At 46.5% G+C, this 26,043-nt stretch overlaps 1 protein-coding gene and 1 pseudogene across 9 annotated transcripts in view; one reads left to right on the forward strand and one right to left on the reverse strand.

Moving 5' to 3' along the window:
- Positions 1-972: 972 nt before the first annotated feature.
- ODF2 (outer dense fiber of sperm tails 2) overlaps positions 973-26,043 on the reverse strand; it is a 29,978-nt gene continuing 4,907 nt past the window's right edge. For 4 of the 9 annotated variants that reach the window (XM_011364187.2, XM_011364183.2, XM_023533004.1 and 1 more), the window contains 17 exons: positions 22,638-22,808; positions 21,348-21,508; positions 20,535-20,664; positions 19,835-19,966; positions 15,803-15,874; positions 14,648-14,719; positions 14,413-14,529; positions 13,604-13,789; positions 12,954-13,063; positions 11,071-11,206; positions 7,260-7,370; positions 7,044-7,148; positions 6,016-6,174; positions 4,599-4,699; positions 2,985-3,147; positions 2,432-2,557; positions 1,812-2,000 (listed from right to left, as the gene is read on the reverse strand). In XM_011364187.2, the coding sequence (XP_011362489.1) occupies positions 1,812-2,000; positions 2,432-2,557; positions 2,985-3,147; positions 4,599-4,699; positions 6,016-6,174; positions 7,044-7,148; positions 7,260-7,370; positions 11,071-11,206; positions 12,954-13,063; positions 13,604-13,789; positions 14,413-14,529; positions 14,648-14,719; positions 15,803-15,874; positions 19,835-19,966; positions 20,535-20,664; positions 21,348-21,508; positions 22,638-22,808 (2,241 nt within the window). Of the gene's footprint in view, positions 2,001-2,431; positions 2,558-2,984; positions 3,148-4,598; positions 4,700-5,848; positions 6,175-7,043; positions 7,149-7,259; positions 7,371-11,070; positions 11,207-12,953; positions 13,064-13,603; positions 13,790-14,412; positions 14,530-14,647; positions 14,720-15,802; positions 15,875-19,834; positions 19,967-20,534; positions 20,665-21,347; positions 21,509-22,637; positions 22,809-26,043 lie in introns of those variants that run through there. The other 5 variants (XM_011364182.2, XM_011364188.2, XM_023533005.1 and 2 more) reach the window with 2 other exon arrangements.
- LOC111742517 lies at positions 22,203-22,320 on the forward strand (annotated as a pseudogene).

Raw genomic sequence — 26,043 nt, forward strand, 5'->3', positions numbered from 1 at the left:
AAAACACAATTAGATACTTTAAAAGGGTGAAGTTCATGGTATGTGAATTATATCAATAAAAATAAATGTGATTTATTATCACCCAAAGCCAGCTTTAATTAGAACCCTTTAACTTTGACCCTCTTTTTGCCTATTTCATGAGATCAGTTTGAAGTAGGAAGGCGTCTCTCTCGAGTTTGAAGCAATATAAATATTTTTCATTTTGGGTTTTTTTTTAACAAACTCTCTGGACAAGAAAAACATTGTTGGGAAAGTCCCAACAATGGACTCTGAGAGAGGTGTTTCCCACACCAGCAATATAAATACCAGGGCCCTGCGCTGAGGTTTGACAATAATGAGTTATAGAAACATGTATGCATGTAGGTATAAATGGCAACTGTCTTTTCTTGGGACAGTCTTTCATAGATTGTAAGTTCAAGTCCATTTATGTTAAGGGTGTGAAAACAGGCTTGGTTCTGTGGCAATGGCAGATGGTAGTTGTTTTTTCAGAACTTCCTTGGCAAAACGAAAGCTGAACACTACAAAATTTGGGAGTTTTCTTGTGAAATCCAGACGTCTGGGTGGAGCCCATTACCTTTGAGGACAAGGGGATTCTCTGGTGTTGTGGACTTGGGTTAGAGTGGCTGAGAGAGGACTAGACTGGATCACCCAGAAGGCCAGTACCAGCTAGAATGAAAAGGTTAGGGTTCAGCACAGTATCAACTTTGTTCTCCTCTCTAAAGAATTTGTTGTTCTTTTAAATACAGGAAAATAGGAAGAGAAAAAATAGCCAAAAACCTTATCATTCAGAAACCAATTCATGTTTTAAAAATAGTAACATATGCGCATTGCATCATCCTCTAAGTTAAAGTGATCTGCCCCCAAACACAGCAAGGCCTCCAGTCATCTCACAGGGTTATAATGTGAAAGCACACAAAGGAGAAAGAACCAATCGGGGCCAAAATGAAATCAAAAGACTAATGTTCCATGCACCAAGTATTTTAAAAGTGTTTACTGGCTCTCCTGCAGCATTTTACTTAATCATTTTTAGAAGAGGGATGGGGCGGGTAAAGGAAATCATCCAAAAGAGTCTTAAATATTGATTATAAAAGCTTTTTGTAAAACAATACAAATCTTTCCAGAATAAATGCATTCCATAGATAAAAACCTGCCAACGAGAAACAAAAATCAATGAGCTTGGAATTGCACTTTTAAAAGGCCAACTGGACAGGAGCCCTCAAGTGTCTACTGTGAAGTGCGTGGGGGCAAGTGGCCTAAAGGACTCGGGTGAGAGAGGCTTCCACTGGGCTCGGGAAAGGAGCTTTGCAGAAAACACCATGCCCATGAAATAAGGGAAAGAGAAAGTGAATATGCTCACAGCCCAGGAGGGGCAGTGAGGACCTCTGGCTCACAGCTCCTGCCGGATCAGGCTCAAGGAAACCCAAGAAAGATAGTCCTGAAAAAGAGGGTTGTAAGGGGACTGGAGGGAAAAGTCTAGTCCCAACAGTCTCCCGGGACAGGAAATAGCCAAGTCATGGTAAGTAAAAATGTGGGACCCTAATAATAGTAGACTTAAGGCCTGGCAAGGTCATTAGAAACTTCCATCAGGCAACTCTATCAGAGAGGAGTGAACTAAGTGGTTCCTGCTCCTTCATCCCCTCCTGCTTTAGGGACTTTCATGGAGCCAGTAGCTAAGGACAAGATCCTGAATACACTTCACACTGGAAGAGAGAGGAAAACCAACAGGCTTTCTAGGTAGGGCTTGGCAACTCAACTCCTCAGTTCCCATGACATCAATCTGGGCTTCCGGCCCAAGACCAAGACCTGTGGCCTCAGGCTGGAGGCGATCTGGAGCGGATGGGAGAGCTGGTCAGGTAGGTAGTGTAAGGGCTGTCCCCAAACACGTTGGCATAGGACGACTTGAGGAACTGGACGTAGTTCTGCATGCTGCGGTTGGTGCTCTCCGACTGCTCCAGGCGATCTTTCAGGTCCTGCAGCCGGCTCTGGTAGCGACGGTCAGCCTAAGAGGAGAAGGAGCCGGGGCACGTGTGTGAGACATCCAGAACAGACAGGTCCATGGTGAGGCAGAGACTTTATTAGTGGTTGCCAAGGGCTGATGGGAAGGGGAGTGGAGAGTGGCTGCTAATGGGGTACAGGGTCTCTTTCTGAAAATATTCTCAACTTAAGATGGTGGTGAATATACTATATTCACAGAATATACAACTCTGTGAATATACATTGACTTGTGCAATTTAAATGATTGGATTTTATGGTATATAAATGACATCTTAACAAAGCTTGGGATATACTTCAGGGATGAGAAAACGATTAAAGAAAAATCTAATCATGACGTATTCATAAAAACAACAAAACACCTGGCCCTGCAGTCCGCAGGCAGCCAGAATCTCAATCCTCTCCCTTCTCTTCCCTCTCGTCCTCCAGCCCAACTCACGTCATCTCGACTCCGCCGCAATTGGTTGAGTTCAGTTTTGGTCCTGCTCAGCTGGGTCTCAAGGTCCAGGATTTTGTTCTGGGCTGCTCGCTCCTTGGAGACTGCGTGCTCCTTGGTTTGTTCCACCTGCCCAGAAAGTACAGAGGTGGAGCTGGCTTACCTGACATGGGGAACACCTGGCAAGGAGAGGGCTGGGCCACGCCCACTATCTGGTCTCTCTGTCAACACTTGCACATTGCCATGGAGAGGTCTTTGGAGCCTCAGGGCGGAAGCTAACTATGGGGACAACCTCTACAGCCAGCTCTACCTGCCCCTGCCCACCACCCTGTGAGTCGTCAGCTTAAGATGTGGCAAACCTACGCAGGCAGCAATTAAATGAGCAATCATGAGTAAAGTGCCAGATCCTTTACCATAATTGTTCATTTGGTCCTTATGGTAAATTCATAAGTAAGGTACTACCTTATACCCATTTTTCAGATGAGAAGACAGGCTCACAGAGGTGAGGTGATTGCCCTAGGTCACAGAGCTTATTAGTAATGGAACTGAGACTGACCTGCCTTCTAGCATCTTCAATGGCGCTCTCCAACTGCCTTGCCAGGGTCCCACATTCTCGTGTTTTCTCCTCCAGCCGCAGCTGGGACTGGTGGATTGCCTCCTCCCTCTTGGCAATCACTTGCAGGAACTCGATATTCTGGGCACTGGTCGCCTCCAGTTTCCTAGGTGAAAGCACGCAGTCAGATCCTGCTCATACCCCTACTTGTCCTGTTCCACCCGGCCAGGGGGCTGCCAGCCACCCCTGGACTGGGGCTCTCATCACGCCAAGAATCTCCAAGGAGCCACAGGAATAAAGAAGTATGCTGATCAGCCAGGCGGCAAGGAACTGTGACTGGAGCAGCTGGTTGGAGAGCTGGATGAAAAGTGGGAAAAGCAGGCATAGACTGTGCGAAGTGTGCTCGTCATCACATGTGATAAGGCAACTGGCAGCTTAGGAAGGTGGGTTCCAGTATTATCCCCCCTTTACAGATGAAGAAACTCGGCCTCAGAGACGTGAAGCCATTGGCCCAATGTCAGCACAGCTGGCAGGTCTGTCACCAAAACCCATGCCCTCAACTATTTCTGTTCACTGCTGCCTCCCTCAGAAAAGGGACTTCAGCTGGACCACTCAATGTGACCAGCCATGGGGCAGCAGTGACCATCTCGATGTGCATACACAGCCCCCACTGCACTTGGGACTGTGTTCCAGTTCGAGCAGCTCTGCTAGTCCTGCTGAATCCAGCTGCGCCTCCGAGGCCAGCAGAACGGAGCAGAGGTGGAGCCCAGGAGACCACCTGGTTCAAGTCCCTACCTGCAGGCTGCACGAGCAGCTGCGGCCTCCCAGGACCTCAGGCCTTCCATGTCTGAAAAGAAGGCTCCAGCCCTCATTCTATAGATGTTAAAAGCTCTGGAGGAAGACAGTGGGCTAAGTCGCGGCTTTGCCAGGTACCAGCTGTGTGACTTCGGGCAAGTCACTTAACCCCTCCTCGAGCACAGTTTTCTCATATTTAAATTGGGATAATACCAACTACACACTAACTGTACTGTACATTTTTGTATGCCAGGTGACGTGCTAAGCCCTTTGAAGATGATCTCATTGAGGACTCACAATAACGCCATGAGCTAGATTGGTTCCCTACCTTGACCCCTTTCTCAAGATGAGTAAACAGAGGGGTTCAAAAGGATTAAATGATGGGCCCCAAGGCCAGGGCTTCTGATTCCAAAAGGTGTAGTCCTCACCTCTGACCGCCTCCAATAGTCCACAAGTAATAAGAATCAGAATGGTCTTGGGGAGGGATGATCGGGAACACAGAGCAGATTGGGGAAGAAATGCCCCCCACTGCAGCTTCCTGGCCCTGCTGGTTCGCTTGAACGAAGTGTGACTGATAAGCGGTGCCTATGGAGAGTCTGACCTTGATCGCACTGATCTGGAGGACCCCCCCGGCCAGAGACCTTCCTCTCTCCCACAATGCTTACCACTGCAATGGAAGCAGCTTTTCCTCTGAGGTCTGCCTAGTACCTTCCAGGGCCTCGAGTCCCTCAAACACTTCCGCACACTAAGCCCAAAGCAGCTAAGTGGCTGAAAGTCTCAGGTCCTAGGAAGAGGACAGAGATGGGACCAAGTGCCTCTAACCTCTCCAGTTCATCCACCTTCAGACTCAGCTGTTTATTTTCCTTCTGGGAAGCCTGGTGTTTCTCTCTCGCCATCTCCAGCTTGTCCCCCTGATGTTCGATCTAAAATGACAGGAACAGACTGGTTTAACAAAGAACTTCCCGGTACAGCCCTCCCTTCTCCCTGTGACCTGTCATCCACACCCAGGTAAGAGGCACACTGCCCTCAGCAGGCATCCAAGTCTCAATGCACAACCTGGAGGAGAGAGGAGAGGAGCAGGGACAGGTTAGGCCCAACTCCCAAGACTGAAGGCTTTCCTGCACCGAGAGAAGCTGGGTTTGATCCTGAAGAACCGTGATGACGCTTTCTTGATCAGGAGAGGCCACTCAGTGAGATCCAGGGCAGACATGAGAAGGCAGAAGCATGGCAGGCCGACACGACACAGCAGGGAGCTTTACCAATAATGTTGTCAATACTGCTGATTTCATTCTCCCCTGAACTGGGGACAAGTGCAGGCAAGACATCAGGGAATCTGTGAATTCTCTCAAGCTGGCAAGTTTGAGAAGTTATCCAGAGGGCTGATTTATGCAGAAGCCTCAGATTATCTGGGCTTGAAAGAGAATGCTCAGTTCGAGGGAAGGCAGGTCATTTAAGAGTACTGAGCACATGGGCTTGGGAACCCGACAAAGCTGGCTGGCTGGGTTCCAATCCCTGCTGACTGAGAATTAGCTCTGTGACCTCAGGAAATTACTTCTCCCCTCTGTGTCCTGGGCTGCTTTCTGTAAAACGGGGAAAATAATGTACCTCAGAAAGTTCCTAGAAATCAATGAGAGAATGGTGGAGCACAGGGAATGTGCTCGAAAATGGTAGCTACTTTTATTAGCATTACAAAGAAGCAGGTCAGGAGAGGGGCCTTTCCCAAGGTCACACCACAGATGAGAGGCATATCCTTTCTTAGGCTCCGCAGGCATGGTTCCAGTAACCCAGAGGCAGACTGCTTCTAGAGAAAGGGAGCCCTCTTTCAGGTCAGAATCTCAGGCCACGGATCTGTTAAGAGTAGGGAAGGCAGCTAAAGCAAGAGAACAATGGAAGAAAAGAACACCCGTGGGCTGCTGTCTGTGGGTGCACAGCTGGAGACAGCAGCAGAGCAGTGAAGGGCGGAGGCCGGGGAGACTGGGAGCACTGGGGACGGGGCAACAGCAGGAGGGCCCAACAGCTTCAGTCGAGTGACGGCTCCTAAAACTACAATCACTTGGTGCAAACACGAGGCATTTGGCACACCAGACTTTTATTTCACAGCACTGATGATAGCTCACTCCTTTCAGAAACAGCAGCCAAGAAAAAGGAAGTAGTCCTCCCTCGGGGGGCGTGCAGGTCATCTTGGTAAGCGGACCCCTGCTCGGGCCAGTTCGTGGGACCCTTTCTGCCAGTCCCTTACCCGGCTGCGCAGGTCTGATATGATGGCTGTGAGGTCGATGTTCTTCCTCTCATAGCCTTGCAGCTGGTCTTGACACTCTGCCAACTTAGCCTCTGTGATCTTGAGGATGTCAGGCAGCTGCTGCAGGTCAGCCAGCTGGGACTGGAACTGCCTACGTGCCTGGAATGGGGCAGAAAATCCCACCATTGGGAAGGGCCCAGATGCTGAAGGGGCCGGGCAGAGTGCTTTGGAGTTGGGACGGGGCTGCCCTCGGTCCCCAGAAGAGGATCCTGCAAGATCTACAGGTAGAAGCACGGCCTGCCCTCCTGCAGGCCACCAAGGGTGTCCACTGTTCTCTGGGGAAACACACTTGGCCCTAACCTGCCACCTTTAATTATAGGATAACAACACCAAGACCCGGGCATTGTACTGAAGCCTCCAATTTACTCATTAAATTCATACAACAACCTCTAAAGTAGGTGCTTTGTCCCTACATAAAGACAGTAAGGATCAAAGGCTCATTTGCCCAAGGTCACTCAGCTAGAAACTGGTAGAACCAGGATTAAAGCTTAACTCCCAAGCCCCTAGGAAGGCAGTAACAATGCTCTAGGTCGGGAGAAAGCTAAGAACTATCCCGTGTTCATGCCCCCTTGTATTAACAAGGGGACTGGGGACTAGAGAGGCTCTGTGACTTGCCCAGGGTTATGCTACAAGTCAGTGCCTGAGCCTGGACTCAGCCTGTCTCCACGGTTACTATTAAGATAATCCCTTTGCTTCTAGAAGACCAGCCAAGCTGTCTATAGAAGAATAAAGCAGTAGACGAAGGAAATTGAAGAAAGACGAAAACCAGGAGGAAAAGGGATAAAGAAAAAGCACAAGATGGTGGAAATGAGAAAGGAGAGAGCACGCGTGTGCTGGAATGGACCAGCCCAGCAAAGGGAAAATTTGTTAATCCTCATCCACAGCAGGGAGGGCAAAGGCAAACAAAAGGGACAGCCTAACAGACGTGGACTTGGGCAGGGGAAGAAAGCACAGAAGGGGAGCAGTACCGCTTCAATCTCTTTGTTCATCTCATCTTTAAGGATCTTGTTCTCTTTGTCACAGCGTTCCAGCTGGGCAGCCACTTCATCTGCCTCCAATCTGGTCTTCATCACCTGGGGACCACCAAAGCACTGGCTCATCTTGGGCAGAGCCTAGTTTTGGTGAAAATCACTTTCCACACCCAACCCCTCCCAAGTGGTTCATCTCCCAGCCTGCAGGCCTACCTGACTCTTATAGTTGTCAATCATCCCCTCATAGTTCTTAACCGACGCCTTCAGCTGCTGGACCTCGAGGTGCGCCTGATTGAGTTTGTCCTCCATCGGAGCGAAACTAGCCTAGAAGGGGTGGCTCGTGAGTAGACGACAAGAAGGTTCCAGAGCAGGTGGTCATCCCACTCTTGGCTCCTATTCCAAGGGGCCAGCAAGGGGAAGCCCCGCCCACTCAAACCCTCATCAGTTTTCCTCTGAGAGGCCCCTGGGCAAGACACCTACCATGACCAACTCAAGTGAATACAGATGCAAATGAGGGACGGCTGTTTCCTTGTTCTTATTATAAAAACAATAGTAATGATTAAAGAAAATGGAGATAAGACCAAGAAAAATGAATCGTGATGCAAGATAACTTTGGTTTATGGCTATATATTGACAGCTGTGTAGTGATTTTACGTTTTCTCAACAAGAATGGAATTATACTGTACTTCTCTGCAATTGAAATGTTTTCAATTAACAATTATGTTATGAACTACTTCTGAGGTCAATAAATAAATGTCTTACAACCAAAATGTTCACCTTAGTAGATGGGACAAAATAAGTTAGATATCCAAGATACACTATAAGGCTACAGTAATCAAAACAGCATGGTACTGGCATAAGAACAGATACATTGATCAGTGAAACAGAACAGAGAGCCCAGAAATAAACCTATGTCTATACACTCAATACATGACAAAGGAGGCAAAAGTATACCACGGGCTAAAGACAGTCTCTTCAATAAATGGTGTTGGGAAAATTAGATACATACAAAAAAAAATGAAACCGGACCACCTCCTTACACCATATGCAAGAATAGACTTGAAATGGATTAAAGACTTAAATGTAAGCCCTGAAACCATAAAACTTCTAGAAGAAAACATAGGTGGTAATCTCTCTGATATTACTACTAGTAATTTCTTTTCGGATATATCTCTTTGGGCAGGGGAAACAAAAGAAAAATAGGACTACGTCAAACTAAAAATTTTTGCACAGCAAAGGAAACCATGAACGAAACAAAAAGACAACCTACTGAATGAGAGAAGATATTTGCTTATGCTACATCTGATAAGGGGTTAACATCCCAAATATAAAAAGAGCTCATACAACTCAACAACAAAAAAACCAACAATCCAAAATGAAGAGAAGACCCGAATAGATACTTCTCCAAAGAGGAAATACAGATGATCAATAAAAATATGAAAAGATGCTCAAGGTCACTAATCGTCAGAGAAAGGCAAATTAAAACCACAATGAGCTATCACCTCATACCTATCAGAATGGCTATCATCAATAAATCAAAGAACAGTGTTAGTGAGGATGTGGAGAAAAGGGAACCCTCAACACACTGTTGGTGGGATTGCAAATTGATACAGCCACTATGGAAAACAGTCTGGAGGTTCCTCAGAAAATTAAAAGTGCATCTATCTTTTGTCCCAGCAATTGTACTTCTGAGTATTTATCCAAAGAAAACCAAAACAATAATTCGTAAAGATCTATGCTTCCTTACATTTATGGCAGCGCTATTCACAATAGCCATGATATGGAACCAACCTAAATGCCCATCGACAGACGACTGGATAAAGAAATTATGGTTCATATATACAATGGAATATTACTCAGCCATAAAAAAATGAAATCCTACCGTTTACAATGACATGAATGGATCTAGAGTTTATTATGCTAAGTGAACTAAGTCAGACAGAGAAAGATAAATACCATATGATTTTACTTACATGCGGAATCTAAGGAACAAAAAGAATAAACTAATCGAAAACAGACTCACAAATACAGAGGACAATCTGGTGATGACCAGAGGGGAGAGCTGGGAGAAAGGGTTGAAGGGTTGAAGCAGCACAAATTAGTAGTTGAGAGATGGTCACAGGGATGGGGAGCACGGCATAGGGAATGCAGTTAACAGTAATGTAATGGCTGTGTGTAGAGCCAGAGGGGTGACAGAGTAATCAAGGAGATCATTTCATAAACTATCTAAATGTCTAACCAATGTACTACTATATACTAATAATAAAATTCTAAAAAAATACAGTGCTTTTTAAAAAATCAAGTATAACAAAAAATAAATAAGTCAGATATCTCATTACAATAATAGTCATTTAAAAGATAAAGCTTAAAAAAAAAAAAAAACCTAAAAAGTCATCCGTGAAATATGGTCGATGAGGAAAGCAAGCTGCAGAATAATGGACGGATGAATGGGTGTGTATGTGTCTGAATGTTAGTATTAGGGGGAAAAAAACTGGAAAAATACACATCCACAGTTAATATAGACCTTCACCTCTGTATCACATTTTTGTAATGTTTTAAATTTTTACTCGGAGCAGATTTCACCTTTATGATTATAATATCTAAGAAAATACAATTCTACAAACATCACTGAGTGGCCATACTATATTACACTACATAGACAAACTATTCTGTAATTAACCCCTCTACTACTTTAGGCTTGAAAGCTGTCTTTAATTCGCACTACAACGAAGGACATACTACTAGAGTGGCTAAAATGAAAAAGGCGGATGGTGCCAAGTGCTGATGAGGTGATGTGGAGCAGCTGTTAATTAATTCTCAAGTGCTCCCCAATGGGAGTGTAAATTTATACAACTACTTTACTGTCTGGAAACATCTACCAAAGCCAAATGTATGCACACCGATGACCTGGCAGTTTTACCTGCCAGGTCATCGGTGTGCATACATTTTTACAGTAACCTGTAAAAATATACCAGATATGGGAACCAAAAGATGTACAAAGATGTTCTACAGCCCAAATGCCCATCTCCAGTAGAATGGATGTATTGCGGTGGTGTCATACCGTATGGCATTGAGAATGAATAAACTGCCACACACAACATGGTAACTTTCACAAACAACGCTAAGTAAAAGCTAGGCACAAAGTTCAAAAACAAGCAAACTAATCTGTAATGATACAAGTCAGGATAACGGTCACCTCTGCTGTAGGGGATGTTTGTAACCAGCCGATGTCACCAGGATGCTAGTAATAAGGTTGACTGACAGGCAAAGTGTGTTCATTTTATGAACTTTTTTGTATGCTGTACTTCCTTAAAATCAGTCTTACTTAACAATATCAGTAAAAGATGTTACTGCCTTGATCAGTTGAAAACCAGATCAAACTTGACTCTGAAATGTCAACCTCTGTGCAGGTGCCTCTCGACCCTGTTGTGCTAGGAGGGTGTAGAGCGAGTGGTTAAGGACTAGAGCTCCGGAGTCAGACTCAGGTTTAAATCCCAACTCCAACACTTTCAAGGGCAAAATTAGCAAGAATGACCTTTCTTTAAGCCTGTTTCCTTTTTCTATAAAGTAGAGATAATAATCACATTACTGGGAGAGTAAGGTAAGAAGTGACACATGTGAAGGGGTCCAGCAGTCCCTAGGGGAGCAGTGTTAACCTCAAAGTCAGGTCTATTATACGTCATGAGCTGAGTGTGTCACATTAGGCATTTCACACGCATCGCCCCATTCTCACAAGAACCCCATCTCCTCCCACTAAGGAAACTGCAGCAGCAAAGGAGGGGCTGCCTCACCCCAGTCCCGTAGCTAGTTAAGAGGCAGAGCCAGGACTTGGGTCCGGGCCATCCTGACTCCAGAGCACTCCTCCTTAATCGTGTTGCTCCCTCCAAGCCCTCTGAAGACCCTCATGGTCATCTCTGGGGCCCTCTGAAGACCCTCATGGTCATCTCTGGGGCCCGATCAGGAAGGCCCACCCATGGGCCTCTCTGCCGACCCAACTGTCCCGGCCCCGCCTCTCACTACAGACCTTCAGCCTCTCGTTCTCCAGCTTGAATGCGGAATACTCGGCCGTCTGCCGGTGCAGTCTCTCCACAAGGCTGTCCCGGTCTTCCCGCATCTTTTCCTCCAAGGTTTGTTGTTGGTTTACAAGATCTGTCACTCGGCTGGAAGGTCACAAAGTGAAAGCAGACAAGGAGAATCAATTACACACAGGCTCTGAGGAGCCTGGGCTTTTGAGTGGAGTGGGAGATCATGTCCCACCCCTTGGCACCCTGCCTGCTTCCCAATCTCCACCCCGAGAAGCGGCTGCATTGTCCTGCCCTGGTACTGCTGCTTGTGGCACTCTACGTGTCCTACTTTGAGACTCTCCCATACCAACCCTCTCCAAGGCCTCTCCATTCTGATCCTCCCATGAGGCCAAGACACTTGCCGAAGACGATGACCAGAGCCTCTACCCTGTCCCACCTCCCCGCAGCACCCCCTGGATTCATGGTCAAGATCCGTGGTCAAGCCAATCAGATCTTGAAGTTAGGACAGAATGCCCAGGCTGGGTGGTCAAGAACATCCCAGGCATCCCTCTGCCTCTGGCACATATCACACCAGGGCTGTCTCCAGGTAAGAGCAGAGGACACGATCGGCTTGTTCACGTGCGTGAACACTCAACTAGCTCAGCCAGGAATTGCAATGACTGTATATGGGATGAAGGGAAAGAAGCCAACTCAGCAGCCAGCTGCCCACCTGCCCCTGCGTGCCCACTCCCCTCTGTCACTTAGCAGGGCTGTGATCCAAGAACAGAGACCGAGGTCTCAGAAGAACATAGACAGTAAGCACCTGTGAGTGCCCATGATCTTAACCACGGATCCAATACGGAACCTCTCCACAGTTCGTGCTCACGATCGATCAACTGGGATTCGGTCAGCACATATTTACTGAGCGCTGACAAGGCCCAGGCGAACACATCATGTTGTTCCACCTGGCAAACGCCTGCTCACCTTTAAAAAGGTTCGGACTGCGCTCCTAGAGGGCGTCTCTCTCTAATCCCTCTCATCTGTACCACACGTCCTTCTACCTTAATTACCTGTTTTTTCCCATTAGACGGAGAATTTCAGAGGGTAGCACGTGGCACAGGGCCCGGCACATAGCCGGTTCTCAGGATATGTTTGTTAAACTGGGTTAAACACAGCGAAAGACACTTCCTGAGGAAAGACTTCCCTGACCTGGAGTCCCTGTGACCCGTCCTTAGCCCAGAGAGTCCAGGTCTTTGTAGCCCCATCTCCTCTACTTGAGTACTGGGTTGCCTCCGTGAGGGCAGAGAACACATTGGTTGTAACTCTACAGGCCAGCACAGAGCCTGATATGTAGTAGATGCTCAATAAATATTTTTAAATGAATGAACACATGAATATAGCTGACACTGAGAATGTCTGAACAGTCACTGTAGACAGTGAAGCCACTTTTGTACTCTACTGCCAGACCATACCTCCGACCTGCTGACTGGCTGGCAAGCAGCAGAGACGCAGGGATCATCAGCCAGCCCATCCCCAAGAATAGGAACGAGGAGACCAGTGTGCCTGTCTGGGCCCATTTCGTGTTCTCTGCAGATTAGGCCCAGATTGGGCCCAGGAGCTGGAGTCGGGCAGGGCCTCTGTGACCAGAGAAGCCAGCCCTTCCCTCCACAGTGTCTGCTGAGGTGATAGGACCCAGCGACAGGGGCTGGAGCCAGGACCCAGGGTCCAACCAGAAAGCCCACCTCAGGGCTGCCCACGTCTCTGTCCAATGCAGCTCCTGACTGGAGGAGACCAGATGGCAGCCATGTGAGGGATGTGACCTGTCACAGGTCACCAGGCTCCTTCCACCTGCACAGCCACTTCCCCCAGTCGGCCCATGCGCCCTCTCCTAACACAGACTTACTCATTCAGGACAATAATTTCCAGCTCGAGGTCCCCCTTGTCTTTCACAACTTGGTTGTAGCGGCTCCTCCATGACTCCAGAGTGGATAAAGCTTCCGCAACATAAAGATCCTGGGGACGTGGGACAACAGGGCCTGTCAGCCTGGTGTCAGCCCTGAGACCGAGGGAGCTGAGGGGCTGGGTCACCCTGGGCGACCCCTCACCTGATTACTTAAACCTCACTCCTGCAGCCCCTCTCTAGAGAGCACCAAGAGTGACGGTGGGAGGCCAGCTGTTGCTTCTAGATTTCCAGGAATCACATGCACCCTGTGCGCAAACCCTTCCTTAACCATCATTCCTACCCACAACACTGACGTGCTTAGATCGTCCTACGTCCCCTCCAATCACCTCCAGTCAGCAACCCAACCCCATTATCACCTTTATACCCATTCAATCTCCCCATTACCTCCCCCTCCACCCAGCCATCCATCCTACCAGCCCGTTCACCCACTCCATGCCATCTTCCCTCTGTTGACCCCCCCAGGCCACCTCTACCCAGCTTTTCCACCACCACCCACCCAAAGCACCTGCATTCAGCCACCCATCATCCGCTACCCGCCTATGTACCTCCCACGTCCACCTGAGCAGCCCTCCTCAGGGAAGGCCTGCTACCTTGTCAGCAAGTTGCACGTGCAGCTGCTCAGCATACTCCTCGCTCTTCTCGGCTCGCTCCTTCTGGGCTCGGATGGCCTTCTTCAAGGACTCTTTGTCTCGATCTCCTTTTTGCTTCAATTCTTTTAGCTGCTCCATGATGGCCTCCACTTCTGCCTTGTGTTGGTTCCCACTGCGCTCCAAGTTCTGGGAGAGGAGGGCCAGGAAGCACATAGGAGGAAAGGGACAAAGGTGGGAGGAGAGGGAGGAGAGGGAGGAGAGAGACAAGAAAGGCCGGGGGAAGGCAAGGCAGAGAGTCAAGGGAAGAGAGGGAGAAAAGGGGACCAGTGAAAACAAGAAGTAGGGGAGGGAACGGGTCTTACACAGACCAGAAACTGAGGCCCTTCCCAGCTCCCCACGGCGCCTCTCTGGAGCACTGAACCCATCAGGTCTCAGTGTTGAACTCTTCTGGATCCTTCCTTGAACTCCCAGCATAGTGGTCACTCAACAGAGCTGTGACCTGAGTCTCTGGTTCACAGATGCAAGCAGCATTTGAGACCATCCCCTCCTCATGGGTAGTTAGAACTGAGGGCCTAAGAGATGAAGTGATTGGCTCATGGAACCTAACGCAGTCACTGCCGAGGAGAGTACCAAGACCTCCTGCTCTTGCCCTCGTCCCAGGGTCTCTCTGAAGCACAAGTTCTTTGGCAGCAAGTACCCCATAATACTTTGGGGAGAAGCCTTCTTGAACGTGATAACCTATTAGGCCACTGCCCTTGGACTGCCGGGCCTCTGCCCCCACCTTCCCCACCTGTGGAGCCAGCGGGTACCTTGATCTGCATGCAGAGGCGACTGTTCTCTGCCTCTTTGCACCGAAGCTGTGCCTGCAAATGCCCACGCATGGATTCCATAGACTTGGAAAGTTCGGATGCTGTCTTCGCTTGAGCCTTTGGAGAGATGGAGAAAGTGACAGAGCCCGGATTTGAACTCAGGTCTCCAATTCCAGAATGCACTCCGCCCACTAAGCACTACTGGCCAGTAAGGAACAACTGTCAGGGATGGTACCTTCTCACACTGTATTTCCTGGAGGAGCTCTTCCAACTCTTTGTCCTTGTCTTGCAGCAGTAACACCAGGCGCTGGGGAGAACACACACTGTTGTAAGCTTCTTGGGAAAGACAAGAAGGTCCAGCCCAGACAGGAGAGACTCCTGTGAGTGCCTAGCCACCAAATACATTGGCCCATGTCACAAAGACGCTGGCAGGACGCACCTAACATCTGTATGAAATATTTACAATAAATGTGTATTTATTTTGTAATTTAAAATAATGTTAATTGTGGAAAACCCTGAAAAAATATACCAAAACATATATTAAAGAAGCCCCAAAACCCCTCACCCAGAGATACGTTGGTAATACACTAAGAAGTTACATGCTTATTTTGTTCCATAACCTATACTCCTATAACATAATGTGATGGAATCTTCTAGGTCTTTAGAAACAGCAGTTAATGTTTCAATTTACTGATGCATCATAATTTGACCAGGCCTCTGGAGCTGGGAATGCAGGCTTGGGCGCCATCACCCGTTACTGCTGAATTTCTCACAGAGATGTTCGGCGAGGCATTGAGGGCCGCAGGCCAAACCTTGGGGAACGTGGCCTCCGTCTTCTGAGACTCACAGTAAGCACTAAGACATCGATGGCTCTGAAAGCTCCTAGAGTTTAGAAATCTGTTGAACTTTTTATTCAGGCCAGCCAGTAGTTTCCCAATTTTATCTGGCCATGGATCACTCCCCGCTTTTGTTTCTTGCACCCATTAACATCTTGAGGAACTTAGGGTTCCACAGAACAGACTTTGGAACATGCTGCCTTGGGAGTGATTCCTAGAACTGGAATCGTTGAGTCAAAAAGTCTGTACCTTTTGATGGCTTTTAAGGCATTATACAAATAAGGAAATTCAGGTGAGAGACTCAGATGATTTATAAGTCCATCATCATCAATCATCACCATCCCTCGGATGGGTGTCCGGCTTCGGGGGTTCAAGTGATCAACCAGACAAGCCCAGTGGAGTAGGTAGGACAGGGGACATGAGCCCGTTTTATAAATCATGAAATTCAGACCCACAGGAATGTCAGAGTGGGGCTCCAGCCCTCCTGTCTCCATTCGGCACCGCCAGCTTTGTCTCCCGTCACCCACTAGCGCAGGCAGACGCGCGCTACGTACCGCTTTCTCGGAGTCCGCCTCCGCCAGCCGTTTTAGTAGTGTTCCTTGTTGCTCCATCAGCCTTTCGGAATCCTTTGAGGGAAGGCAAAAACCCAGATGGCTACATCCTATCGATTCTTTTCCTTTTCTAAAATTATATTTCTAATTATAGAATAAATTAGATTCTCATTATAAAATATTTAGTGAACAGCGATAAAGCTGAAGTCCCCTCTCACCTGCATCCTACTTTTATGAGTTTGATGAGTGTCTTGTCCATCCTTCCTCTATGTAATTATATATAGTAACGCGTAGAGAAATGTTATCTTTTGGGGGTGAGTGGTGGGAAGGGATTAACCCATTTCCCCATTTAGAAAAAAAAAGGGCAGCTTGCTGCCAGTATTAATTTAATTTTAAATAAATGCACTCTTTGAGGCTGAAGAAAATCTGGTCTTCTATGTGAAAATAAAATATAAAAACTATTTTTGGAGCTATTTCCAAACAGAACTTGTCTCTAATCCTAATGTGACAGAAATATATACATAAATCATTCACCCAATCAATCTTCAGCTAACGACTGTTCGAGAATGATGTTAACATCACGTGTAGGAATGCTACGTTTTCTAGGATTTGACATTTTCAGCAATCAAAATTATTATATTTTGTAAATGGAAATACTGCTACTAAAAACAGAATGCTATAAATAGAATCATGTAATTTGCTTCCAAAGACTATCGAAATACTAGAGCGATATGAAAATAATAATAAAAGCAAGATATTCTGTGGCAGACTTGGGGGGTAAGGTTAAGACTGTAATCTGCGAGTTATCTCGGTAAACGCTGCAGTCGCAAGCACCACTGGCGAGTATTCTCACAGTAAATAGAAAATAGGTTAATGTCTAATTTTACCAAAATATATTTATGTATTTTTATGCTACAACTTGATTTTTAATTTTTATTTATTTACTTGTTTGTTTATTTATTATTTTTTAGGCGAGGCAACCCTTGGTTGACCTCACAGATTGCAAGAACCTTGTCAGCTTACAATTCCTTATTTTTTTACTTTTTATGCGTACAGCACTTGGTCTTCCTAGGTAGTCTCCCATTCCAAGTACGAACCAGGCCTGACCCTGCTTAGCTTCCAAGATCAGATGGGATCATGCTTGTTCAGTACAACTTGATTTTTTAAAAATAGCTTTGAGATATAAATTCAGATACAAGTCACTCATATAAAATGTACAATTCAGAGGGAAACACACAATGCAATATACATACGCCTTACTATTAAAATGTACACCTGAAATACTGGATTTTGTTAACCAATGTCACTAAAAAAATAAATTTAAAATAAATTTGTAGTACTTGGATGAGAGACCACCTAGGAAGACCAGGTGCTGTAGGCATAAAAATAAAAAATAAAAGATTGTAAGCTGACAAGATCCTTGCAATCTGTGAGGTCAACCAAGGGTTGCCTCAGCAAATAAATAAGTAAATAAATAAATTTAAAAAATAAAAATAAGTAAAACATACAATTCAGTGGTTTCTGGTACATTACATTATTAATTTTTTAAATTGTGATAAATATTTATAACAAACTTTGCCATTGTAACCATTTTTAAAAAGTGTGAAATTCACTGGCATATAGTACATTTGCAATATTGTGCAATCATCACTAGTATCTAGTTCTGAAACATTTTCATCACCCCAGGGGAAAGCCGGTAGCTGCTACGCAGTCGGTCTCATCCCCCCTCCCCTCGGCCATCACTAATCTGTTTTCTGTCCCTAAGATTTCATTGCATTTTTAACCTCTCCCCATAACCTCTGGACAATACAGTTGGGCCCAAGTTTTGCAACTGCAAACTGCAGCAATGGACATTGCTGGGCATGTACAAAGTGTCTCTTTAGGGTTCATACCAAGGGGAAGGATGACTAGACTGGAAGGTGTGTGATCTGTGGCGGTTGAAATGCCCTGAAAAACACCTGCACTGATTCCTATGGCCACAAGCAGGACATGGCAGCACCGGGCACGGGCCAACCTCTGCCTGTTGCCAGTCTTTGCCAGCACACTTCCTGCTGTTTTAATCTGCATTCCCTAATTACTTATGTTTCTTAGCGACTTGAACTTCCTCTTCCCAAAACTGCCTGCTCACACCCTTGTCCATTTTCCCATTGTACTGTGCTTTGTGACCGTCTCTATTCTTCTTCCTGGGCACCTGAACCAAGTGTCCCTAGAAGGAGGCTCCCCTCCCCTTCCCTCTCAGCCCCACAGGTCCCCTTCACAAGTCAAGAGAAAAGGCATCGCTGGTCCCAAAGTCTCCTGGAGACCTAGGAACTGAAAGAAGCGAGCGCTGTGATTTTTCCAGCAACAAGAGGCAGAACATGGGATGAAGGCCTAGGCCAGGGACGCGGAGCCTGAAGCTGCTCTCACTGCTCATTATGCCATTCTCGCCAAGCCCCCAGGGGGTCACTACACAAACTAACACACGACCTCACCAAATTCCCCGCTCTAAGGAACCATGCACTATGACCGCCCCACTTTACAGAAGAGGAGCTAGAGGCTAGGAGAAATGAGGTGAATTGCCCAAAGTCACACAGCCGGAAATGGCAGAGCTGAGTCCCAAGCCAACTGACCCCAGAGGCAGAGCAGTCCCCGCCACGACACTAACTGCCTTCCAGTAAGCACTGAGATAGGGGTGCAGCCCCAAGTGCCACATGGGCAGGAGGTGACCTAGAATCCAGAATTCCAGGATGGTAGATGCTAAGAAGTCAAAAAGGAAAAAACTGGGTAGGAAGAGGTTTTCTGAAGGCCCCAGGCCCGGGACAAACAGCAGTAGCACCTCCCATTCATCGAGCACCTGTCACGCTGCAAATCCCCCATCCACGCATCAGCTCTAATTTTCACACAACCCCATGTGGAAGCTGCCATTTGCATCATATAGATGGAAAAACTGAGGCCCGGAGAGGTAAAAATCATCCACCTGAGAATACTGAGCTAGAAATGAAACAGGTGTTAACTATTTTAAGAGAATTTCAGTAAAACTAGTAAAATTCATAGAAGTATATTTTAGAAACTCTAAAGCCCACCACGATAACATACATGGAATGCTCAACATCATACTGCTAATAACAAATGAAACTAGGTCTCCATCAACAGAAGAATAGATACATAAATTGTAGTATTGTCATAAAATGGGATATAGCAGTGAAAATTAATCATCTTAGGCCTCAAGGATAAAAACAGATGAATCTCATAAAAATATTGAGTGAAAAAATCAAACTCAGAAGAATACACATGAAACAATGTAATTTACATAAAGTTTGAAAACATGCTCAAAACACTAAAAGTTGCTTTAGAGATACACATATAAGTGATAAAACTATCAGATTCAAGATAAAGTCCCCCAACCCGAGGGGAGGGAGATGAGTTCACCGCCATGCAAACAAGATTTTGTTTGGAAAGCTGGACAGTGAGTACACCACGTTATATTACTTATTTTACATAATAATCTTTCAAAATGAAAACGAGAAGTTGATAATGTTGGAGAAAAAAGACACAACACTGAGAAAAATGTCATCATTCGTCAACACGGGTATTTTGAGACTCTCGGTATCCCTCTGGTTTGAACCAGACAGGAAGACAGCTGTTTATACTGTCAGTCTCTTCAGAATCATTCATTAACATAAAATACATTTCACAGACTCTCTTTTGAGGAAACAGTGATAGCAGTAATTCAACGCGTGCCCGCCAGCTATTCGCCTTTCTTCCGCTCTACCAAAGCTCAGAACTAGTCGTCTCCCCATTTTGTTGCACAAGCCCTGGAAAGGGCTGACCTCTTCTCGACTCCCCACTGCCCTTCTCCTGACTTCCAAGGTCCTTCCTGTGCCACCAGGTCCAGCTTCCACAACTAAGACAGCGCCCTCTACCAGGTGCCTGGCACATCAACACAATTCTCCTTTTACAGAGGAAGAGACTGAGGGTCAGAGAGGACGGGCATGTGATGTTAGAGGCGTGGAGCTGAATCCACATGCCCATGGTGGGGCCGGGGTGGCAGCTTACCTCTTTGCAGTGCTGTTCCCTCAGCAGGTCTCGGAGGGTGCGGTTGGTCTCCTCAAATGTGCTCAACTTCTGCAGGAGAAGTTCCTTCTGCCTCGTCAAGGTGTTGATGTCCGTGCAGGTCATTTGTTTCTCCTGGAAGACAGCAAGCAGTCTTACCAGGCACAGGCGAGAAGGGAGGGGCCGGCAGGGGCAGGCCACACAGGGGACTTAAGACGTGCTGGTGCCAGGAAGCCCAGGCAAGAAGAGCCGTGGACAGGGCCAAGGAGGGTGAGGGCAGGCTTCCTGGAGGTGGTGGGCCTGGAAGGATGGGCAGGAGCTGAACCTGCAGAGAACGACGAGTGGAGGAAGAGGCCAGCAGCTGAGTGTGGGAGTGCAGTTAGGGCAGGTTTCCTGGAGGAAGCACAGGACGACGACACCAGGTGGCTGATACTTGCAGGAATCAAAACGCATGCCTTAACTCACTGTGATCCCAGGAGACCCATGATGTGGTCTCTTCAGAAGTCCTGGCCACCTGAGGTCATCCTTGAGTGTCAGGTCCCAGAAGTGATAGTGGGGGATTGGGGCTAAGGAGTTAAATGTGCCCTCCCCCAGCCTGAAGATGTCACAAAGTCAGCCTGATGACTGCGTAAGGCCCCCGCCCCTGTGGCTTCCCCATCTCTGGGCCCAGTCCCAGTGCCAGGGTGGTCCGCCTGCCACCCACCGTCTTCAGCTTTCCGATGGTGTCCTTCAAGGCCATGACTTGCTTGGCAGCAGCGGCCCCATCCATTTCAGCCTCCACCAGCTTGGACATGAGGCACTCCTTCTCCTGCTGGAGGTGTTTCTTCTGAAGCCTGGGGCCAGAGAGAACATGGCTCTGTGAGCCCTCAGGCCCCTGGCCACCTGGAGCTCCGAGGCTCGCCTCACAATGCCCCAGGAGGTGCACCTCCTGGGCAGGGACCAGTGGGGGAGGGGGAGGGCTGGCCTGCTGGCCCGAATAGCCTTCTTGAAAGCTACCTGGGCATCGAAGCAGGGCTTCCTCTCCAGGTGACATTATGGCCTACTTGTCTCTCAGTCGCTAGCATCACCTCTGCCCCTGGCCACTGCCATGGCCACCTAACCACCATGTGCAGATCCACTTTTGAGCCCATCCATCCACTCTCCACACTGGAGCCAAGTCTGGTCACACCATTTCCTCCTTTGAAAACGCTTCCATGGCTTCCAGCTGCCTTCAATGCAAAGTCCTCAAAGCAGCTGCTAAGAGCCGGCCCCTGCCAAACTCCGTGGCACCCCCTGCCTACCTTCTTCCCTAACTCCGGCCTGCCTTCCATTTCGGTCACAAACTTCTCCTACCCTGGGGCTGTCACGAGGGATGTTCCCCAGCACCTGCCCAACTCTCAACTCGCTGCAGCACTCGGCTTCAATGTCACTGTTCCCAGAAAGGCTTCCCTGTCCCCTGCATCCTGCGCCCCCACCCTGATTCTTAGTTAGAATCAGGTAACTAAGGAAGAGCCGAACCGCAGCAGGGCCGCCTTACATGGTGAAGTCCTTCTCCTCCTTGATGCGCTCGATGTTGTGCCTCAGCACGGTGTTTTCGTGCTCGGTCTCGGCCAGCTCATGGGCCACCTCCTCCAGCTCCTCCTTCCGCTCCTCCAGGAACCTTTTGGCCATCTGGCGCTCACCTTTCTGCATCTTGACCTGGGCAGGGGCACACAGGCAGGGGCCACTGAAGGGCGGCGGTTCCTCTCCGCCACGTCGCTAGGCCCATGGCTTTGGACCAAACTAAGGGCACCTCTGAGTGAGAGCGACATAAACATCAGGTGTTCCGCGTACAATCTTAGTTAACTGTCACGAAGACTCTGGGCAGATAACTATTCCTCTCATTTCCTCATTACTGATGAAACGCAGTACAAAGAGTCTGCGTGGCTTGCTGGTTGGGGACAGAGCCAGGATACAAACCGTGGTTCAGCTGGCACACCACAGGAGGAGGGATAGCACAAAAAGCCCCTGTGCCACAGGCCGTGGAGAGAGAAGGGACTGTTGCCAGGCAGCCAGCCCAAGATTCTCCGGGAGGGCCCACGTGCCGAGTACGGGGTGGAGGATTAAAGACACAGGCCACGTTAGTCGCCGAGAGCTAGATGTCGTGCCAGCTCCACCAACTTCCTAGTTGGGGACCAAGGTCTTCCAGGTTGTTTCCAATCCCATCGCCATATCCTGCCCAAAGGCACAGCCCAGCAGCTGAGGACAAACTTCGCTTACTTCTTTGGGGCTTTTTAAGAAAAACTTTTGTATAAAATGGAAAGCAGAGGCCCTAGTGTCCCAGTCACTTCATCACCGAAATTGGGAAAATACCACCACTGGGTTCATTTACTGTTGTAAAAAATTAAAACGGGTCGACAGCCATGCCACTCTGAACAAGCCCGATCCCATCTATCTTGGAAGCTAAGCAGGGTTGGGCCTGGTTAGTACTTGGATGGGAGACCACCCAGGAAAATCAGGTGCCGTAGGCATAAAAAATAAAAAAAATAAGGGATCGTAAGCTGACAAGGTCCTTGTAATCTGTGAGGTCAACCAGGGGTTGCCTTGCCTAAAAAAAAATTAAAACAGGCCATCGGTACAGAGCACCAGGCAAGGTCAGGGCCAGGCCTGGGGCTAAGTGCTCAATGGCGAGGCATCCCAGGTTGCCCGATCCCAGAGGTATCTGGAGTCCTGGGCGGCCTTCAGAGACAGCCGCAAGATAGTGCTCCCGGGGAACCCACCTGGGCGGTCCCACACATCCTCAGGGAACCAGCTCTCCCAGCTCCCCCACCTCCCTCACCTCCCTCACCTCAGATTTGAGACAACCAACAGCGTTCATTAGACTGTCAATCTTCTTATCATAACGGTTCATTTTACAGTGACCCGAGTCATCATCTTCTGTAGAGAGGTCACTTAACCGCATCACTGAGACCAGCTTTTCTGAAGATGGTGGTGTGATCTCCAGGCAATGAGGTGGATTCTGACGTAGAGGAGGGAGAACACATGAACTCATAAGGCAAAACTGCAACCGGTTCCACCACACCTGGCTGTCCACTGGAGGCAGGAAAGAGCTAAAACTGCTGAAGGGCCAACCACAGGGACCCCGGGAGGAAGAACATGCCACAAGGTCAAGTTTAAAATAAAGGATATAACAAAAATAGCAAAAACAGTAATTCCTAAAGTTGACAAGTTTAGGGCAAGAAGTGAAATATGTCAAAAGTCTTTTAGATGAAAATGAATGCATGACGGTGGGTAGTTGCAAAGGTACACCAATCTTCTGTAAAAGGTGTTTTTAAGGACAAGTGAGGAAATCTGAATATGGACCAGATAATATATGATATTAAGAAATAAAGTTTTTAGGAATAATCATCGTTAATTTGGTTATATACAAATATATTAGAAATGCATATTGAATAATTTACTATGGTATGATGTCTAGAAAATATTTAAACATATAAGCATAAAAAATGTTTTTAAATGCATGTGCCCCCGCAGAAAAGTTTATTCAAAGCTGTATAACGCTTTTTTTTAAGACTTCAGAAAGGAAGATATTTTAATCTGGAGGCCAGGATTTCCATGGGATTGCGGTAACTTGAACTTAACTCATTCTATAAATTTACTCTGGTGCATTAAACAGTTGCCATTTCTCATTATTTGTACAGTTCTTTGCTCCTCTTAAGCCACGGTGGCTGACTCTCTATGACAATTTCCAGGGAAAGAAGATGGCTATCAGCAATGAAAAGAAGTGTTCAATACAAGTATAACTGTTGTGTCCAACAAGCAGGACTCGTGGGGTACGACAAAAAATTCATGTGCTTTTGATCCCAGCAATTCTATTTCTAGGGATTTATCAGGACTATCTAAGAATGCGAATGATACTTAAATTCAAGGGGCAAGGATATAGATAAATGAATGACAAGGTATGAATACGAAATGATACAAACATACACACAATGGAACACTGCCTTAAAAAACAATGTGTAATGCAAATATAGTCAAAATGTGTCAATAAAAATGTTGTACAGTAAGTAAATTATGATCCCATTGTTTCAAAATGAAAAGAATGAGTCTGTTCATGAGAAAAGATCGGGAAGGCTTGCACCTACCTACAGGTGACATGGGTCTTCTCAGGGCGGTGGATTACAGGTGTTTTTTACTTTCTTCCTTGTACTGATTTGTCTTTTCTAATGTTTTCAACAATGACTATGCATTGCTTTTATAAGAAAAAGGTTATTTTTAATATTCAAAAGGATAACAGGAAATATAGAGATGGTACAATTACGAGAAAAAAGAAAAAACTACGTAGGAAAAAGTGATAGTAAAAGTACCAAAATATTAGTTTCAGGACCGTGATTATCCTTGGGGAGCAGCAGTGACGGGAACAGGACCAGATGGGAGATTCTAGGGAAGCTGGTGATGTTTCTTACACAGATATTTTGTAAAAATTCATCAAGCAATACACTGCTGATGTGTCTTTCCTGCACTTTTCAACAGAAAGGTTTTGAAACTTGATAGCAGATTAGAAAAATTATAGGTGATTATCTATTTTTCTGTATTTTCTTTCAACTTTCCATAATAAAAATAGGTCACTTTATTTAATAATAGGGTAGAGAAAAAATCTAGACTTTCTCCCAAAGCTAATTTTTATGTATCAGAAAGGGTCTTTAAAAAGCAAACAAGAATCCCCACATGCACACAGCAGCTTCTGGGGTCCACGTCCAGCTCCACCGCAAACTTCCTCCTGCTAGGGTCTTTTCTCTCTGTCCACAGGCGACAGGAAAGTGGAAAAGAACTGGCCCAAGTAGCATGAAAAGACTGTTCGAGAGATGACAAGTCACCTCTCTGGGTCCCTCCATGTCTAGGATTCTGTGGCCTTAGGACTGGAAGGGACACTGAGCTTTCCAGAGGAGACCACAGCTCCTAGCAATAGAAAGTCAACTTCCATAGAGGCGTAACTTTCTTGTATACTTCGAAAACTACCAAGTCTTTTCACTGTTTTGAAAAGCATTTTAAGTTATAAAATGTAGTATACTTATTATAAAGAAATTCGAGCAGGCCATATAAAAAAAAATAAACCATTAAGCCTCCCACATTCCAGAGGTAACGACTGCTTACCACTTCTTGTATCCTCCCAGAAAACGTTATACATGTACAAACATATCCATACACACATGGAAACATGCTTTTTTTTTTCTGCAAATTGGACCGAACTCTACATGCTGTGGGCTCTGTGACTCATTATCATGTATAATAAGTATCCACCTCAAACTCCGTAATGGTTGCATGGATGGAACATAATTTAACCAGTACCCTCCTGATAGACACTTTAGGTTGCTTTCAATTTTTCTGTTACAGTGCTATAGTAAACATCTTTATACACGGATCCCTGCACTCTATGACTTTTTAAGGATAACTTCCTAAGTGTAAAACTGTAGAATCACTGTTTACGTAGATGCTGCCAAGCTGCCTCCGGAACAGTTGAATCGGTTTCATGATCCCCAGAAAACCGTCTAAAAAGATCCGTTGATACCCCATGCGCTTGCCAACACAAGATATTTGTAATCTTTTCAACATTTTTCCACTCAATTAAAATAGCTTCTTGTTTTTGTTTTTAAAATATAGTTGTTTTTAATTTCCATTCTACTGGTTATTAGTAATATCCCTATAGTAAAAAATGTTAAGACATCATTTGAATTCCAATCTTTCTTATACTACATAAGAATACTTCTTATATAGTCCCCAGAATACCCCATACTCCCTTTTCCTCTTAGGGACAAATTGGTAAATCAGGGAATCAAATCCATGAAGTGTGACTATAAACTTCAGATTACTTTTATTTTTTATTTCTAATTTTAAAATAAGCTATCAGAAAGAGACAATTTCTCACACTAGATCAGGTATCAGCATCTTAAAGTAGCCTCAAGTCCTTTACTTGTCCCGAAAATGAGATCTTTGCCTAAAACATGGCCACAGGCCTTGTCTTGTCATTAAGTTTTTTCATTGCAATTGACTAAAATGTAAGCAGCAGGAGGGCGCGTCTGCCAGTTTGCAGTTGTAACCCCAGTGCGAGCAGTGTCTGGCACAAATCTCAGTAAACCTATGGGGCGTGAACTAAGTGGATGGATGGACAAGCAAAGCGTGTTGAGGCGTGGCTAAAAAAAGATGACACCTCTCTTGGCATCTTGACAACTAATGCTGAAGGCAATTATGGCCCG

The sequence above is a fragment of the Pteropus vampyrus genome, unplaced genomic scaffold (assembly GCF_000151845.1).
Source record: "Pteropus vampyrus isolate Shadow unplaced genomic scaffold, Pvam_2.0 Scaffold95, whole genome shotgun sequence".
Taxonomy (NCBI): Eukaryota; Metazoa; Chordata; class Mammalia; order Chiroptera; family Pteropodidae; genus Pteropus; species Pteropus vampyrus.